The 18,964-nt window shown below is 39.7% G+C and overlaps 1 protein-coding gene across 1 annotated transcript; it reads right to left on the bottom strand.

Moving 5' to 3' along the window:
- Positions 1 to 16,589: 16,589 nt before the first annotated feature.
- LOC135478123 (ovarian abundant message protein-like) lies at positions 16,590 to 17,951 on the bottom strand. The gene has a single exon (XM_064758395.1). It carries the CDS (start codon positions 17,949 to 17,951, stop codon positions 16,590 to 16,592), a length of 1,362 nt encoding a protein of 453 aa, XP_064614465.1.
- Between the last annotated feature and the right edge of the window lie 1,013 nt (positions 17,952 to 18,964).

Genomic DNA, 18,964 nt, shown 5'->3' with positions numbered 1-18,964 from the left:
AAAAAAAACTTTATTTCTCGTCTATGAACCCAGCCTTTAGTTATGCATTTCTAATGAATGAAAAAGTTCTGCTGTATTTGCTTCAGGCCACATAACGGCATCTGTTTTCCATTTGCTTACCTCTTATAATTCCAACTGTAGTTCTGGAAGTCTCGACTTTAGTCCATCAACGTTGTTAGCATTAGAATAACCAATATTATTTTCGATAGTTAAAATTTTACATTTAATTTCCCTTTTCTTTTTCCATTTTATTACGTTTTTTGGCACCAGGGTAGGGAGTAGTTTTTTGCTGTGTACTTCAGCTTTTATCAGTGCAAAAAATGGTTGGCCATTTACAGTTAAACACATTTTTTTTTTCAATTCTTCTATGTCCCCTGATTCATAGTACTGGTCAAGAGATCAATGGTTTTTATTACAAGTGTTACATAATCCTGTAGATCCAGGATCAATCCTTGATCGAGTCACACCTAAGACTTTAAAAGAGGAAGTTGTAACTTCCTCGCTTGGCGCTCAGCATGAAGGGGATAGTGCAACGACTGGTTGACCCGTATCAGTATAATGGCTCGGGCGGGGCGGCTTACTTGCCTTCGGTAAGTCGTCTCAGTGAAGCAGCACTAAATAAAAGAGCGGTGGAAATCCGTCCTGCAACAAGGAGGCACATTACATGTGCATCCACCCTAATGATTCCTTCGTCGTCATATGACTGAAAAATTGTTGAGTACGACGTTAAACCCCAAGCACTCACTCACTCAGTACATAATCCTCGTCAGTCAATAAAGAAGTGTTAAATCTTCAGTATTCACGACCTCGTTCTTTCTGTGTTTGGCAAACATTTAGTTTGGTTAAATAATGACCAGAACGATAAGAAATACTTATATGCGCCTGTGCTCCTAATGGATCTACATCTTCAGAAATTTGAAAATAATCTAGGCGACTTTGCTTCAGTCCTGTACTGGTGTTTTGCCGCCGGGTGAACCGTCGGGTTGTGGGAGTTGTGATACCCCCAAATGTCTGTCAGACAAATCCTTAACTCGGCGTCTAGAAGTTCAAGTCTTGTCTTTTTGATATTATTTCTGATCGTTAAATGTGTCTACTGCAAAGTCTTGAAAACAATTCCAGTCTCCACACGAGACAGTAGTGTTCTTTTTTATCTCTGATAATACCGAAAGGATTTCTAAGAAAAATAGTTGGGTATGTGTAAAGGTAAAGATGAGAAACAACTGGCTTGTTCAACTCTCAGATCAGTGATAGGCCGTTTACAAAATCAAACAAAGAAACACGAAGACGCCTGAACAGACAAACAAAATAGACAAATTTATTTACTTATTGATTTATTTAATTGGTGTTTTACGCCGTACTCAAGAATATTCCACTTATACGACGGCAGCTAGCATTATGGTGGGAGGAAACCAGGCACAGCCCGGGAAACCCACGACCATCCGCAGGTTGCTGACAGGCCTTCCCATATACGGCCGGAGCTAGCATGCAAAATGGACAAATAATGCAAGTGGTAATAATGAACAAAACAATACAAATAATTACAAAAATATACATTCCTAGGTATGTACGTCAGTGGGCGCAGTAGTGAGCGCTGGCACGCGGACGATGGATGATCCCCAACTGCCTGTGAAGGTGTAACTTCTCAGGGCGGACTGGTTGACAGAAGTGTCTGTGATGGGGAGGAATATTTCACTCCTCGGAAGTATACACAAAGTCACTTACAGGGTAACAGGGATGATATGTATTTAATGACGTAAAAAGACAATGAGCGATACAAGCTCCTAAATAATGTTTAAAACAATAACATTTGGCGAAACACAAGCTTTTAAAGTGCTACGTACAGAAAATGGAGGAAAAATGACGAATGATGAATGGCGTGAAAGCCGATATCGCCCAACCCAGTAAAATCCTGCATAGTGAATGACAACAAACATTACGGCTCTCAAGTGAACTTAAGTACATAACTGTAAGCTTCGCAACTAGCATTTATAGGCTAACGTAAAGGAAAGTCAGGATGGTTTGATCGTAAACATGTTTACAACACTGGTACACATTTCCAGCAAGTATACTCTATTTACAATGACACAAAACTCATAAACGCCGAAGCTTCCAGAACGCTCGACCGAATTACAGTGCAGGCTATAACGTACACAAAGGGAATAATGTAGGTCAGACAATGACTATCTGGTAATCTCAAGAGCAAATAAAAAAAATATATTACAATATTTAAAGACGTGGTGCGTAACATACCGGTTATAATAGTGAAGTCGGCATCTTTAACATAACAGCAATGTATGGATACAATGATAAAAATAGTTGTCGGGAACAGCGGTGCCGGGGTTCAAGCCAGTAGGGCCGGTTGTGCATGTATCGGCGCATATATCATAGAAGTGGATCCCTGTGCACTAGAAACGGCAGGAAGTGTACAGTTCGCTAAGTACTTGGTGAATTGCGACAGGTTCAATGTCGCTGTATAGTTCTTAAAAGCATCCCACTCTTGACTGTCAAAAAACTATGAACACGCACATTCATATAATATTCTATGAATAAACCAGAAAAATGTACAAGGATATTAGCAGTGTCACAAGGGCTCCGAACTACTTGAGGTGGCATACTTACAATATTTCTAAATTCAAAAAATACACATCGCCGGAAAATAAAATAAGACCATGATCATGCTTTGGACAATATTTGAAGGAGGGCATGTCCCCGCTTTTTCAACACAGCTAAACGATGTTCAGCACACGTTGAGTACATATATAGCGCTTTGCACTCAGTGATATTCAGCTTTACAGCTATGGTCATTCTGTCACGAGACTTCCGAAACATGGTGTAAATTGCGCTTTTTGGCACTTTGATAGCAAGTTTGCAAAACAAAATTATAAGTCACACTAAAGAAACAAGCACCGATTCATGGTCAGGACGTCAAACTACGTCGGATAGCATGCTGTCAACATTTCCACCATCATCCTGGTCATAAACGCATTTAAAATGCATTATATAACATGGGGACGTCAAAATGCCAAATATAGTAAATCAGCCTTTGGAAAATATTTCAAGCACTGCAACTCCCACATTTATTAAGACACCTCGACGATTTTCCGTACACATACAGTACACATATAGCCCTTTGCACTCAGTAATTTTCAGCCTTACAGCTATAACAATTTTGTGTCATGTATTGTGCCAAACAGAGTATATCCAGCTTTGGACAATATTTGAAGGCGTGCAATGTCCCCTCTTTTTCAACACAGGTCAACGATGTTCAGAACACGTAGTGTACATATATAGCGCTTTGCACTCAGTGATAATCAGCTTACAGCTACAGCCCTTTTGTGACCTCCTTGCAGATGCTGTATGTTGGGTGGTAGCTCAAAGATTTTTAGCACACATAAAGAACATGTATATCACTATTCATTGGGCGATCTTCAGATTTACAGCTTTAACAGTTTTCTATAGTCATTTGCAAAAATGGCGCAAAATGCGACTTTTCGCACTTCGATCGCAATTTACGACAGCTGGCTGTCAACATTTCTACTTTCATCTTGGACATAAACGCATTTATAATACATGGTATAACATAAGGACGTCAAAGTGCCAAATCAGCTAAATCAGCCCTTGAAAAATTATTCAAGCACTGCAACTCCCCCTTTTAATAAGCCATTTGAAAGATTTTCCGCACACACAGAGTACACACATAGCCATTTGCACTCAGCCATTTTCAGCTTTGCAGCTATAGCTGTTTTGTATCACGTGTCTTCCTAAAATGGGGGAAATTGCAACTTTTCGCACTTTGATCGCAATTTGCGAAAAAAATATGTACTAGTGGAGTAAAATAAGACCAGAATCGTCATCAGGACATCAAATTACGTCAGGTAGCATTTTTAGAAGACTCAAATTCAAAATTTTTTATTTGAGATGACGTCACTTCCGTATCCGGTTTTTTCCTGACATATCGCTTTCTGCCTCTGTCAAAATCATTCACAGGCAACAGTTGTTTCATGTAGGAAATTTCAGGTCAATCGGATGTTAAGTTCAGAAAAAAAATGCTTCCCAAATCTTTTAGTAGCAACCCAACATGGCGGCTGGGTCACGTAACCTGGAACACCTAATCTTTTGTTCGTATAAAAGACAATCCCCACTCGTACTACCTAGTTAAATTTCACGCATTTCTGCCAAGCTAATTTAGCCACAAAAATTTTTCAGTTTTAAAACTTGTAAAAATAGGCATTTTCGTTTTCGGATGTACTACTTTCGGTTTGCTGACGTCACTTCTGTTTACGTCAAATTTCTCTTCATGCCTTGGGATGATTTTAGGCCTTAAGACTGCGACTCCAGCTTCATTGGTTATAAAGATATTCACATTTTCAATTTTGATGACGTCACTTCCGGTTTCCCGAAATTAGCATATCTGGACCCAGCGTCGAAAACTACATCAGGCAGGACTATTTGTACGACATCATCTGTAAAAAATGTAGAAGTTATTAGCAAAAAACGAATTTTTAGGTCACATGACATATTCACCCAATAGCGAGCTTCTACAATTTTCAACGCACGAAGTTTTCAAGTACAGCCTGAATGTACCTAGGCTTAGTGCAACTGCAGTTTAAATTTCACATCAATCCCATCAGCCGTTTTCCAGAAGAAGATTTTTAGTTTTGAACAAAATCCAATATGGCCGCCAAGTCAAGTGATCATATCGGCCCAAAATTTTCGATGTACAACTTCAAGGTATGCAGATAAACATACTAAAATTTCATAATCTTTTGCCTAACCGTTTTCGCTAGAAAGGCGCCACAGTTTTGCCGAGAATAATAATAATAAAAACAAATAATCCTAACAGACACAATAGGGAATTAAGCGTGAATGGTTTGAACCCCTAATTATGCAAGAAAAAAACAAAGTGAAAGAGATGTTAGAGATGTAGGCCATGTGGTAAAGAATGTAAGCTTTGTGGTAAGGGATGTCAACCTTGTGCTAAGGGATGTAAATGTTTTGGTAAAGAATGTAAGCTTTGTGGTAAGGGATGTCAACCTTGTGCAAAGGGATGTAAATATTTTGGTAAAGAATATAACCTTGTGATGAGGGATGTAAGCTATGTGGTAAAAAAATGTAAACCGTGTAGTAAGGGATGTAAGCCTTGTGGCAAAGGATGTAAGCTTTGTGGCAAAGGATGTAAGCCTTATGGCAAAGGATGTAAGCCTTGTCGCAAGGATGTAAGCCATGTGGCAAGGATGTAAGCCCTGTGGATGTCAGTTTTGCGATATAGGGTGTAAGACTTGTGACAAGGGAGGTAAGCCATGTGATAAGAGAGGTAAGCCATGTGATAAGGGACATTAGTTTTCCATAAGGGACAATGTTCACGTTTAGCTCAGTCCCAAACATTCCATGGCCAATAAGCTTTGGTGCATACCTGGCCCAGCCTGTGAGAAAGAAGCCATAAAAATCTTGACATAGGTTGACCGTCACAATCTTTCTATGCCGGCAGCTGGGAGGGGTGCCTAGCAACGACAAGGGGACGTCACTTGCAGCCTCATCACCACCTGTCTCCTTGCGTCCTCTCGCCCAGAATTTCAAACTTTCATCATTAAAACTCACACCTGCCCAAAGCTTAGACAATTTTCAGCATTTTGATACCAAGCATGCACCTGTACACCAAAAAACGGCAGGATGGCAGCTAAAAAAGACTTTACACCCTAAAATACACAGAACGACAATAAAAGCCATGTTGAAACCCGCTCGATTTGATTAAGATGAACGACCGCTCTAATGTGCTCTTGGCTTCAGCTTTTTAAGAGAATGAATACATATCTAAAGTTTGTGAAGATCCATGCCAAAATAACAATAGTTTACATGCTTGAAAGCTAATCACATCCTGTTTACTTTTTCAAAGGTGTGTTTCATCTGTTCTACATTTAATCTAAACATGATGAAATGAGGCATCTGTTTTTTACATACTGTGATTAGACTGATACATTTCCTTCTTATGCAAATATGTTTTATGTCCCGTCAACGTGAAAACTATTTTTGTGATAAACTACGTTAACTCGCCACTCCTACATATACCTAGTGACGCACACAGCAGCAATGATAGCTTGGGGCTCGGTGAAAGAAAATCATGTGTCATGATCCAATTAGATGCGCTCTATATTTATTTACTTTATTTGATTCGTAGTTTTACGCCGAACTCATGAATATATCGCTTATTGGATGGCGGCCAGCATTATGGTGGGAGAAAAACGGGCAGAGTCCGGGGAAATTGCGCCGTGCTGGCGTTCTAACCACCTCGGCCACGTAGGCCCTCAGATGCGCTATATAGCTATGTTCCTAAACAGTACGTATATGTAACTGTCTGTGCGCGTAGAAATGTGCACACTGACGGCTTTCACTGTATTCAAACTTTATTTTGGTATTCTATTTTTAATTTACGTTCACAATGTACATAATCCATTATTACATTATAATTTTCTTGTCATCCAGTCTTAGAAAACTTCTGTGTTATTTATTAAGTACGCATGTTGAAGCAACGTAAATAACTTCAGGGTATTCCTTAGGGAAAATATACGTAGCGCTGCATGTTGATTAATGTATATCGTGGCTAGTTATGTCCTTGCAGAGAAGCATGTGCAATGATGGGTGGTTTACACTCTATATATCGATTATCCGTCGGTGAAGGTCATTAATAAATACATTAACATTAACTGATAGGTAATTCCTTGCGTTGAATATCGTTTTCGGTAGCTATAAGAGCCATAACCGTAATTTAGGGTTTCCCTTGAACCGGTTTATGTCGTGGGTAAGAATGATGAAGGCCGGGTTACAATATGTGTGTGTACATGTATGTAGTCTAAACCTCGCATTATAACACTATGGACTTTTCCTATTTTATGACAAGCATGCGACTTATAAAGCCCCAAACAAGCAATGGAGCGATGTTTTGGTTAAAATATTAATAAATGGTTGCGTGCTCCAGTCACACTGTAGAATGGGGAAAATCACACCACCGCAATTGTAACTTTCTGAAAAAAAAACTATTGAGCTCTGCACCAGTCAATTAAAAAATATATAAGAAATGTAACTTTCAGTTACAGTCTTATACTTCCGCTCCGCATGTTAATATTAATGATAGCTAGAACAACAAGGATTCACGTATGGTTTCACTATAGTTGCCACACGTTACGTAACATCATACGTTAAGAATTATCCGTTCTAATTCCTTATTACACTTATTTAAACCCAAATGGCCTAAATCTTTACTCACACAAAGAAAGGAAAAAGACATAAATTATAACTCTTCCTGGATGTGAAACGTGGTATCCACCCTTATTTCGTTAATTCACTGTACGGTGCAGGCTGCCTGACAGAGTTAGGCAGAAATATGTGTTTTAAGCTATCCAACATATGGCAAAACTGATCACATAAAGTTTATGTTTTACATGCGAAGACAAACGTTAATCAAAACTAAATTTTGACAGCACCTAGAAATACACACATGAACGTTTCAGTAGAATCCTCTTTCTGGTTAAGGTTGACCTTCGTTCTGTTAATTTTGAACTTTATACTTCCCATTCGAAAATTTACAGAATTGTGCTGGGATTTTTAAATTTACACTTTCTTATCGTAACTTTCAGGGGCCGATTCTCTGCCTTGCCGTACCAGGCCCTTTGGCACTGAACCGTCAGTCGAGTAAAATGCTTGATGTACGCATGGTGTTTTGTTAATTTAAATGCTATCATGTCAAATGCTGTGTTTTACCCTGTGTTACTATTTAGATTTATTTATTTATTTGATTGGTGTTTTACGCCGTACTCAAGCATATTTCACTTATATGACGGCGGCCAGCATTTTGGTGGGATAAAACCTGGCAGAGCCCACGGGAAACCTACGAACATCCGCAGATTGGTCTTACGGCAGGATAGGAAGCCACCATGAGCTGGACTCACAGCGACTGCATTGGTGAGAGGCTTCTGGGTCATAAGGCTGCGCTAGCGCGGTAACCAACTGAGCCTATTTATATAATTACATATACATTGTGCTGCGTTAGTACGCTAACCAGCAGGCCAGGGATGCCCCATGTTGCTGTATGCTTTTATATGTTTATATTGAATATAATGTCACATTACGGTTTGGAATGAATTCCATGCGTAATTTACCTCGGGGATAACATTAAAGTATTTGGACATCTTGTCCACTGTGTAGGACATAATAAACGCTTTATGTCAGTAATCTATGCATATTTTTATTGATGCTTACTTTTGTGAACACGCACACAGGAGAAGACCTTCGTGGCCCTCGGGCTGTGTACAAGCCTAAAAAAGTAAAGTATTAAATTAAATTACTTTAATTAATTGTGACAAGGAGAACAAAAGCTTTGAAAAGATTTCGTTAACAACATCAAGTCAACCGGAGGCATTGTCTTCTGGCGAAGATAAAACATCATTTACAAAAACAAAATCCCCTTGTTAAAGCACACAAAATAGCATGGTCTTTATGTAAGTTTCTCCACTTTGATTTGACTAAATTTAGCAGGTTTGACAAAATCTGACAAGGTCGGTCTAACTAAATATAATTGCTTTCACTGTATTTAGTTTGGTGGCATGTCTTGTGCCCAAGCGATTAAAATGCAGTAAAAGACACGCTCCTAGCCAAGCATATACATGTAACAGGCTCTTTAAATATAGTGCCTTGTACCTGGCTCGACTTTCCGACTATACTTATCCATTTCATAAGCCGCATTCACACGATGCGACTAGTCGACCATAGTTGTCCATTTCATAGGCCGGATTCACACCACGTGACCTGCCGACTATACTGGTCCATTTCATAGGCCGGATTCACACCATGCGATTTGTTGGCTATACTTGCCCATTTTATAAGCCGGATTTAGACGATGCGATTTTTGCTAATGTTAATATCGTATGAGATAGTGTACGACTTGTTTCGTGGGACTGTAGTCGATCAGGACGGGTCGATTTGACAATCGCACAACGTAAACGGCGCGTCATAACTATAATAGTGAAAATCAAAATTGTATTTTAAGCACTCTTTCACAATAGCATTAACACTGTTTGCTGAGTCATAACACTCAATTTAAACTGGGGCAAGTAAATCCATTAAAGATGTGAAAGGTTAACCATTCATCAACTGAATCTCTTGAACTGAAAACCCATGACAGGAGAACACGTACCGCCCACAGGCCCAGTGTGAACTCTTGATCGTTGTTTACAGCTAAAAACAATAAAGACATGCAATAATTTATGCTGACGTTCATGTGTATAAGGCCTTAAAATACACAACTACGTTACGAATAAATACAAATATCTGCACGGATCACGGGCAGAAACAGGATGAAGAACCGTGGCGCAATTAGTTTCGTGTCAAAACAACATTGACTCCTAATTGATGATTAACTGTCACCAACGTCTCAATTAATTCTCAATTAAGAGAATTATAAAGGGAAATCCGTCACTGGTGTAAACTTGTCGACCGCAGAGATAACAGTCAAATGAAGGAGTACAAAGTTTTCCACAATGCAACGATTGCTTACGGATAGCACACACATACATTGAATACGATACATTGAAAGCCAATTATAAGTCGAGTAAACCAAATGCGACCTTCTTTTCTATGGATAATGTATTATAAAATATGAGTTATAAAACTCTCATCGATTTGTACAGCAGAACTGAAATTCTATGATAGGCCGCATAATTACAACACAATACATCTGGTGTACATCTTGTGGCAAGGCGAGCCCATGACGCCAAAGTACAGCCACCGCTGAAATATCACGCTGAAAACACCAGGCATGACACCCCACAGTCACATTTTACTGACACTGTCCTTACTCTAACTTCTCAGTGACAACAAGGGAGCAACAAGTGCCATTTTTATAGTCTTTGGCATGACCCAAGCCGGATTTGTTGCCAGCAATTCCGTGTCACGAGTGATGTTAGACAGGGTGGAATACCGTCACTACTTTTGTTGCTGTTTACCTACATGATTTTTCCCGTTTTCCGATGTGGATATTGTGTATTATATTGATGGCGTTTTGTAAAACCTTCATTGTATGCTGCTCATTTGTGTCTGATGTGTCGAAGCCTACAGACACCGTTTAACATGGCATTGATCGGCTGCTCTTGTCAGGTTAGATGTATGTGACACACAATATCTTGCATTTAATGCATACAATAAATAAAATTTTAAAAATGTAGGAAAAAAACAGTATCCATGCTACTTGCACAGATGTATTTCAATACCTACAAGCCATCTTGTGATGACATTACACCACTTTATAACTTCGTAATTCTAGATCAGCGACGTTTAATAAATTGCAATTAACATAACTGCATTTTTACATAATTCTGCCTAAGCGCTAGGGGACGTGTAATATGCAGATTTCTATGCATTTACATGAAATATTCTTGCGTACAGCGTAAAATATTCATAAAATAAATAAACATTTGCACGAAGTCAGAAAAAACACAGACTGTGGTAAACTGAACAGAGGTGGTATTTCACTATTTGCTAGTTATCACACTGTCGTCGTTGCTGTGTTTTTTTTTTACTCTCCATGCTGTACGTCTTAAATTACATCTGTAACAAAATTATGTCAGCCTCATCTGCACTATGTTAAAGATTACCTTTACTTATGTCATATAGCTGATATTTCAGACAATGCTGACATTGAAATACAGACGTGGAAACTATATAAAAGAGCTAAATAGTTGAGAAAATTACAGGCACGTTCCCCCTTCGTCAAGAATTCATATTTTACTGTTATTATAATGATGTATATTGCCGCCATCTTTGCAGTATATACTGTACCCGTTGCTAATGCTCTGCGCTTTACGCATAATAATAATCTCCGTTCGTAGATGAACTATCGCTAGAGCTGTGGTGCAAGTGATATGGCTGCTCTGAATTCTGTACCATCATTTGGAGAGTGTATGAAAATCATTATATTCTTTTATGAAAACAGTGACAGATAGCAATAATTCTTTACTGTGCATGATATTTCAGCTTGATGTGTTTGTTAACTTAACGTCCATTCCAGGTTATTCACGGATGATCATTTTAATGTTTACTTGACCAGCCGGTGCACGGGGCTGTCAGGTTTGTCCGCTCGGGTGTGGCACTATTGAGGGACTGTTTGCGCGTGACAATTGTATGTGTGATGTTATCCGGTGTATAAAGAAGTAAACTGCCCAGTTGTTAATTCCTCGCAGTATTTATCAGCATTTATACTGTCAACAATGCTGAAAGTGTGGGTTTATATCTTGTTTGACAGCTAGATGAATTCCAGTGCCAGTATGGACTCTGGTTTTTAAGTCTTTAAGATACCTTTCTTCAGCATGTGTATTTATTCCATTTGTGCATTATTTTTTTTATTTGTTTACAATGTAGACTACAACATTTGAAATAAAGACGACAGGGGTATTTAACTTTTTTCTTGGTGTAAATTTTGCCTTTACAAGGAAATGCAACAGCTAGCCTTTGTCTTATTTGCGTAACTATAGGTAGGGCCATTTGGACAGTGTAAAGTTTTCTTCATGTTCACTGAGGCTAGTCATGTATTACTCACAGTCTGTTATACAGATGTTATTTGAATCAGTCAAATCTTGGATATACCGTCTGATAACTGAGAAGGATCGAATTTAATAAATTACTTTACTAATTTGATTGGTATGTACGCCGTGCTCGAATTTAATGAGGATTACCCTTTAATATTTTCCACAAACAGCCATAAAAGTGTACAGGTGTGCTAACAAGGGCGCACAACTTTTCATAACAATAACCATTCACATGATGTGAAATATCATAATGAAAGATGTAATCATTCAAGTAAAAGTAATATCGTGCAGTTTGCAGTTTATCCTCACCATTTACACAAAACACATTGAATCCAACTAGGAATTGTTCACGATCATATACGGTTTGGGGTCAAAAAAAAGCTTACATTTTCATTTTAAACCGTTGCGGCTGTACATTTTCACACAAATTGATTCTATGCAACTCAGAATCACGAGCTTACAGAACAGACCGGCGCTTGGACTATTGCAAGTCACACTCGTGTAGCCAGCGATTTTAGAACTCATGCCACCACTACTTCCACACGCTCGTGGCAGGGTCGTGCAAAGGGAACGCTCAGTTACAACCATAGCTCATACGTGTACCTTCAAGACTTCTGCCAACATGTTACTACTATTATATATAGGGATCATGCTGTTCTTAAATATTTATTTACTTATTTGTTTGATTAGTGTTTTACGCCGTACTCAAGAATATCTCACTTATACGACGGCGGCCAGCATTATGGTGGGAGAAAACCGGGCAGAGTCCGGTGCAAATCCACGACCACCTGCAGACTGCTGTCATACCTTCCCACTTACGGCCGGAGAGGAAGCCAAAAGAAGCTGCTCTTAAATATGTCATTCAACAGGACAAAGCATGTCATAATGCTGTAAAGGTGTCGACAGCCGATCTGACTCGGAACAACATTAATGTTCTTGCACATATTTTGATCCTGGAGTTGAACCAATAAACTCGGGCTTTTGCAGTCTTAATGAGGATACCACGCCGAATCGTCGGTGCCCAGCCCAAATGGGCAATCAACAAGACACTGAAATGACTACAGGAATGCCTGTCTGAAGGTCAGGTGGAAACTTATATATGGCAGTTTCTAACTGACAGCTTTTTATCAGATAAATTTTAGATTACATGAAGTATTGTTTGGCTTCATTTTGAAAACAGAACACATCGTAACGTAAAAACTGTTGTCCGCTTGAGTCCTTGAACTATTAAAAAGAATAAATTCGTTTTTCTTCTACATGTTTCTGAAGACAAAACACACAGTTGTCCATTTTTCTCCTACATGTTATTGAAGACAAAAAAATAATGTCGTCTGTTTTTCTCTTACGTATTACTGAAGACAAAACACACAGTTGTTCATTTTCCTCCTACATATTACTGAAGACAAAAAATAATGTCGTCTGTTTTTCTCTTACGTATTACTGAAGACAAAACACACAGTTGTCCATTTTTCCTCCTACATATTATTAAAGACAAAAAAATAATGTCGTCTGTTTTTCTCTTACGTATTACTGAAGACAAAACACACAGTTGTCCATTTTTCCTCCTACATATTATTGAAGACAAAAAAATAATGTCGTCTGTTTTTCTCTTACGTATTACTGAAGACAAAACACACAGTTGTCCATTTTTCCTCCTACATATTATTAAAGACAAAAAAATAATGTCGTCTGTTTTTCTCTTACGTATTACTGAAGACAAAACACACAGTTGTCCATTTTTCCTCCTACATATTATTGAAGACAAAAAAATAATGTCGTCTGTTTTTCTCTTACGTATTACTGAAGACAAAACACACAGTTGTCCATTTTTCCTCCTACATATTATTGAAGACAAAAAAATAATGTCGTCTGTTTTTCTCTTACGTATTACTGAAGACAAAACACACAGTTGTCCATTTTTCCTCCTACATATTATTGAAGACAAAAAAATAATGTCGTCTGTTTTTCGCTTACGTATTACTGAAGACAAAACACACAGTTGTCCATTTTTCCTCCTACATATTATTAAAGACAAAAAAATAATGTCGTCTGTTTTTCTCTTACGTATTACTGAAGACAAAACACACAGTTGTCCATTTTTCCTCCTACATATTACTGAAGACAAAAAAATAATGTCGTCTGTTTTTCTCTTACGTATTACTGAAGACAAAACACACAGTTGTCCATTTTTCCTCCTACATATTATTGAAGACAAAAAAATAATGTCGTCTGTTTTTCTCTTACGTATTACTGAAGACAAAACACACGGTTGTCCATTTTTCCTCCTACATATTATTGAAGACAAAAAAATAATGTCGTCTGTTTTTCTCTTACGTATTACTGAAGACAAAACACACAGTTGTCCATTTTTCCTCCTACATATTATTGAAGACAAAAAAATAATGTCGTCTGTTTTTCTCTTACGTATTACTGAAGACAAAACACACAGTTGTCCATTTTTCCTCCTACATATTATTGAAGACAAAAAAATAATGTCGTCTGTTTTTCTCTTACGTATTACTGAAGGCAAAACATAAAGTTTTCTATTTTTCTCCTACATATTACTGAAGACAAAAACAAAAGTGCTTCACTGGATATAATTCTGAAGTCGTAGTCTATCGCTGGGGTGGTGGGGGTTGATGGAGGTGGGGGGTATGTGCGTATCCCAAATCCTAATTTGCCATTTTAACCTTTCAAAAGGAGGTTTTCTGGGATTTAATTCACACGTGATAATGGAACGATACGGACCAGTGGTTTCCCGTGTGGACCTTAAGGCATTGTGATTTGGGGAGTGCATGTCACTCTGAGGAGGCTTATTACTTGTTGTGGCCTTTACACCTTTTGTGGGCAATGACTGATGAGATAACTGATGCACTTCAGGCGCATCCGGGAGCAGTGAAGGCTTATCTAGCACGTTTATAACATTATATGTGCGGTGTGCCACCACGTTTATCTACAGTTTACTTTATTAAAATTGCTTTCCATATAGTGAAAAATGTACAGCGCACTGCAAACGTATTATATCCGCATTTCAGTAAGAAAACAAAATTCTGTTCAACGAAAAGACGACGTCGAAAACCAGATCGTCGAGTATACTTTTACATCAGGATCAGGAATCTGCAATTAGTTTTTCGCGACATGTAGTCTTCGTGCAAACAGCAACTAAAGTTTGTAAAACTGTTCGAGGGTCTCCATCTACATCTACATAACATGGATGTTTCGTGCAAGGCTGCATAAAACTGTTTAGCGCATTTCATTGGTGGGGGGGGGGGAATTATTTTTGCGACAATGTATTTTTTTGTCCTTTGTTTTTGGCTAGGCTATGGGCAGAGGATGGACGCTGCGTTATCTCTATGCTGGCCGTTACTACTAGACCTATTGTGTTTGTTTGAACGAATACTGTGTGAATTCAGCATGAAACTGCACTACAAATGCGCCGAGATATGACCCGGAGAGAATTTGGGCTAGTTCTCCGGCGTAAGTGGGAAGGTCTTCCAGCAGCCTGCGGATGGTCGTGGGTTGCCCCCGGGCTCTGCCCGGTTTCCCCCTACCATAATGCTGGCCGCCGTCGTATAAGTGAAATATTTTTGAGTACGGCGAAAAACACCAATGAAATAAATAAATAAATAAATCACCCTAGTAATATACAGACAGATACAGTCTGACAGATATATCACGTTTGGACAGATACACCAAGTTTGGACAAATATACCACATTCGGACATTTCAGTGTGCAAAAACTACATTTATATCTTGAAAACTGTGAAAGAACATCGAATTTGTTGGGTGACAAATCTGTTAGAATTTGAATACTATGCCTGTATCTGATGGAGTTGGACATGCTGGCCAAAACTGGATCTTCCTTCTTTTCAAAAGGCCATGTATCGTTTGTTAATGTCTACAATCCTAAGACTGCATCAATTAATACAGGATCTGTAGGATCTGTTTCAAAAATGTTTGAAGACCGATTTACTACATATATGTTTGGCGTACTCCCAAGTACACATTGTGTATAACATCATCACAGTTACTGATGGCTGGGGAAAATGTACACTCTCTGATTATGTTGGTTGTCTCCCAATCCATAGAGACACCATTCAATTAACCGGTAGTGAAGTTGCATGTGATGGAAATACCTACGTGAATCGCTGCTTCTAGCAGCTATATATTTAATTGCAACGTTTTTAAAGGACTGAATGCTTCATGCATGGATTGTGCACGATACATTACCCGATAGGCACATCGAGTGACTGAGAGCTTGGGGTTTCATGTCATACTCAACAATTTTAGTCATATGACGACGACGGAATCCTTAGACTCCATGTAATGTGCCTCCTTGTTGCAGGACGGATTTCCACCGCTCATTTATTTAGTCATGCTTCACTGAAACCATTTACCGAAGGCAAGTGAGCCTCCCGAACATCTATACTGATACGTGTCACCTTTCTCTTTTAAGGTGTGATCCGGCCCAGGATTGAACCTGGACCTACCGTTCCCGAACCGGACGCTCTACGAACTCAGCCATAAGGGCCGTTACGATAGGCACGTCGACGATATATCCTGGGCTAGGTGCATCGACGATAGGCGTGATATATCCTCCAATAGGCACATCAACGATGAGCATCCGATAGGTACATCGAAGATGAGCATGATAAATCCTGCGATAGGCACATCGACGATGAGCACGATATATCATCCGACGGGCACATCTACAATGAGCACGATATATCATTCGACGGGCACATCAACGATGAGCGCAATGTATCCTGCGATAGGCACATCAACGATGAGCGCCATGTATCTTGCGATAGGGACATTGACGATTAGCGCCATGTATCCTGCGATAGACACATCGACGATTAGCGCCATGTATCCCGCGATAGACAATTCAACGATGAGCGTCATGTATCCTGCGATAGGTACATCGGATATGAGCATGATATATACTGCGACAGGTACATCGGCTATGATCATGACGTATCCTGGGATATGCACATCGACGATGAGCACGATATATCATCCGATAGGTACATCGACGATGAGCGTCATATATCCTGCGATAGGCACATCGGCTATAAGCATGATGTATTCTGCGATAGGCACAGCGGCTATGAGCACAATGTATTCTGCGATAGCCACATCGGCTATGAACATGATATATCCTGCGATAGGTACACCGGCTATGGGCATCATATATCCTGCGATAGGCACATCGGCTATGGGCATGATGTATTCTGCGATAGGCACATCGGCTATGAGCATGATGTATTCTGCGATAGGCACATCGACTATGAACATGATATATCCTGCGATAGGTACACCGGCTATGAGCATCATATATCCTGCGATAGGCACATCGGCTATGGGCATGATGTATTCTGCGATAGGCACATCGGCTATGAGCACGATGTATTCTGCTATAGTCACATCGGCTATAAGCATGATGTATTCTGCGATAGGCACATCGGCTATGAGCACGATGTATTCTGCTATAGTCACATCGGCTATAAGCACGATGTATTCTGCTATAGTCACATCGGCTATGAGCACGATGTATTCTGCGATAGCCACATCGGCTATGAACATGATATATCCTGCGATAGGTACACCGGCTATGAGCATCGTATATCCTGCGATAGGCACATCGGCTATGGGCATGATGTATTCTGCGATAGGCACATCGGCTATGTGCACGATGTATTCTGCTATAGTCGCATCGGCTATGAACATGATGTATTCTGCGATAGGCACATCGGCTATGAGCATGATATATCCCGCGATAGGCACATCGGCTATGACCATGATATATCCCGCGATAGGCACATCGGCTATGAGCACGATGTATTCTGCGATAGCCACATCGACTATGAACATGATGTATCCTGCGGTAGGCACATCGGCTATGGGCATCATATATCCTGTGATAGGCACATCGGCTATGAGCATGATGTATTCTGCGATAGGCACATCGGCTATGTGCACGATGTATTCTGCTATAGTCACATCGGCTATGAACATGATGTATTCTGCGATAGGCACATCGGCTATGAGCATGATATATCCCGCGATAGGCACATCGGCTATGACCATGATATATCCCGCGATAGGCACATCGGCTATGAGCACGATGTATTCTGCGATAGCCACATCGACTATGAACATGATGTATCCTGCGGTAGGCACATCGGCTATGGGCATCATATATCCTGTGATAGGCACATCGGCTATGAGCATGATGTATTCTGCGATAGGCACATCGGCTATGAGCGTGATATATCCTGTGATAGGCACATCGGCTATGAGCGTGATATATCCTGTGATAGGCACATCGGCTATGAGCACGATGTATTCTGCGATAGCCACATCGGCTATGAACATGATATATCCTGCGGTAGGCACATCGGCTATGAGCTACTGTATCCTGCGGTAGGCACATCGGCTATGAGCATGATATATCCTGCGATAGGCAAATCGGGTATGAGCGTGATATATCCTGTGATAGGCACATCGGCTATGAGCCTCGGGCATCTGGCTGGCTCAGCTGTATAACTGTGTAAGGCGTCATATTCTCTCCCACAAGCACTATCTTGACTCACTCGAGGTTGCTAGCTTAGATCACACTGTTATCCTGCATATGGCGTTAGTTTCAACTATCGCTGAAACTGCCGATTAACTGTCGTTCATACTGGCGTAAGACTAAGAAAATAATCGTATGCATTCAACTGTGTAGCAATTTTAATCATCAAAAAATCCACTGAATGGCATGAATTAATGAATGAATATAAAATGGCTTTACGCCACTTTGGCAATAGGGCAGCAATATCGTGACGAGACATTCGTGGAAAAATGAGAACAGACCAGTGCGCAGTACCACTCCCACGTATAGGTTATACAACCGCTCATTTAGCAGGGGTCATTTTGACTATTTAAAAAAAAATACGAACATCAGGGCCCAGCTTTAGTTTTTCTCTTTTTTAAATTGATCAATAAAAGGTAAGGACATCAACGGAAAGGCTCGAACTGTGGAGTTGAATGTTTCTAAATCCGTACAAATGGAAGCAGCCTTGTTTTCACAGTTGAAATTGAGCGTTGGGCACTAAAAAAAGAAGCAGTGTCTTTTTCCATTTGCATGTGACCTTAAGATTATGTTCTTCTCGATGAACTCAGTGGATGTTGAATAATTTCACTGGCTACAATTATCACACACTGACCTTGAATAACGCTTACAGCATGTCTGTCAGTCAGGGAATGAATCCATGAATCTGCTTGATGATTCTGGGGATGTCATATCATCCAATCATAACGCGCCTTATCTCGGGTGAGCAAAGAGAAAAAAAAACAACAAAAAAAACCCCAAAAAACAAAACAAACAGAGCATGTAAAAAAGCATT

The sequence above is a fragment of the Liolophura sinensis genome, chromosome 11 (genome assembly GCF_032854445.1).
Source record: "Liolophura sinensis isolate JHLJ2023 chromosome 11, CUHK_Ljap_v2, whole genome shotgun sequence".
NCBI classification, from domain to species: domain Eukaryota; kingdom Metazoa; phylum Mollusca; class Polyplacophora; order Chitonida; family Chitonidae; genus Liolophura; species Liolophura sinensis.
Note: the sequence above shows the minus strand (reverse complement) of the source record. Positions and strands in the feature narration are given on the sequence as shown.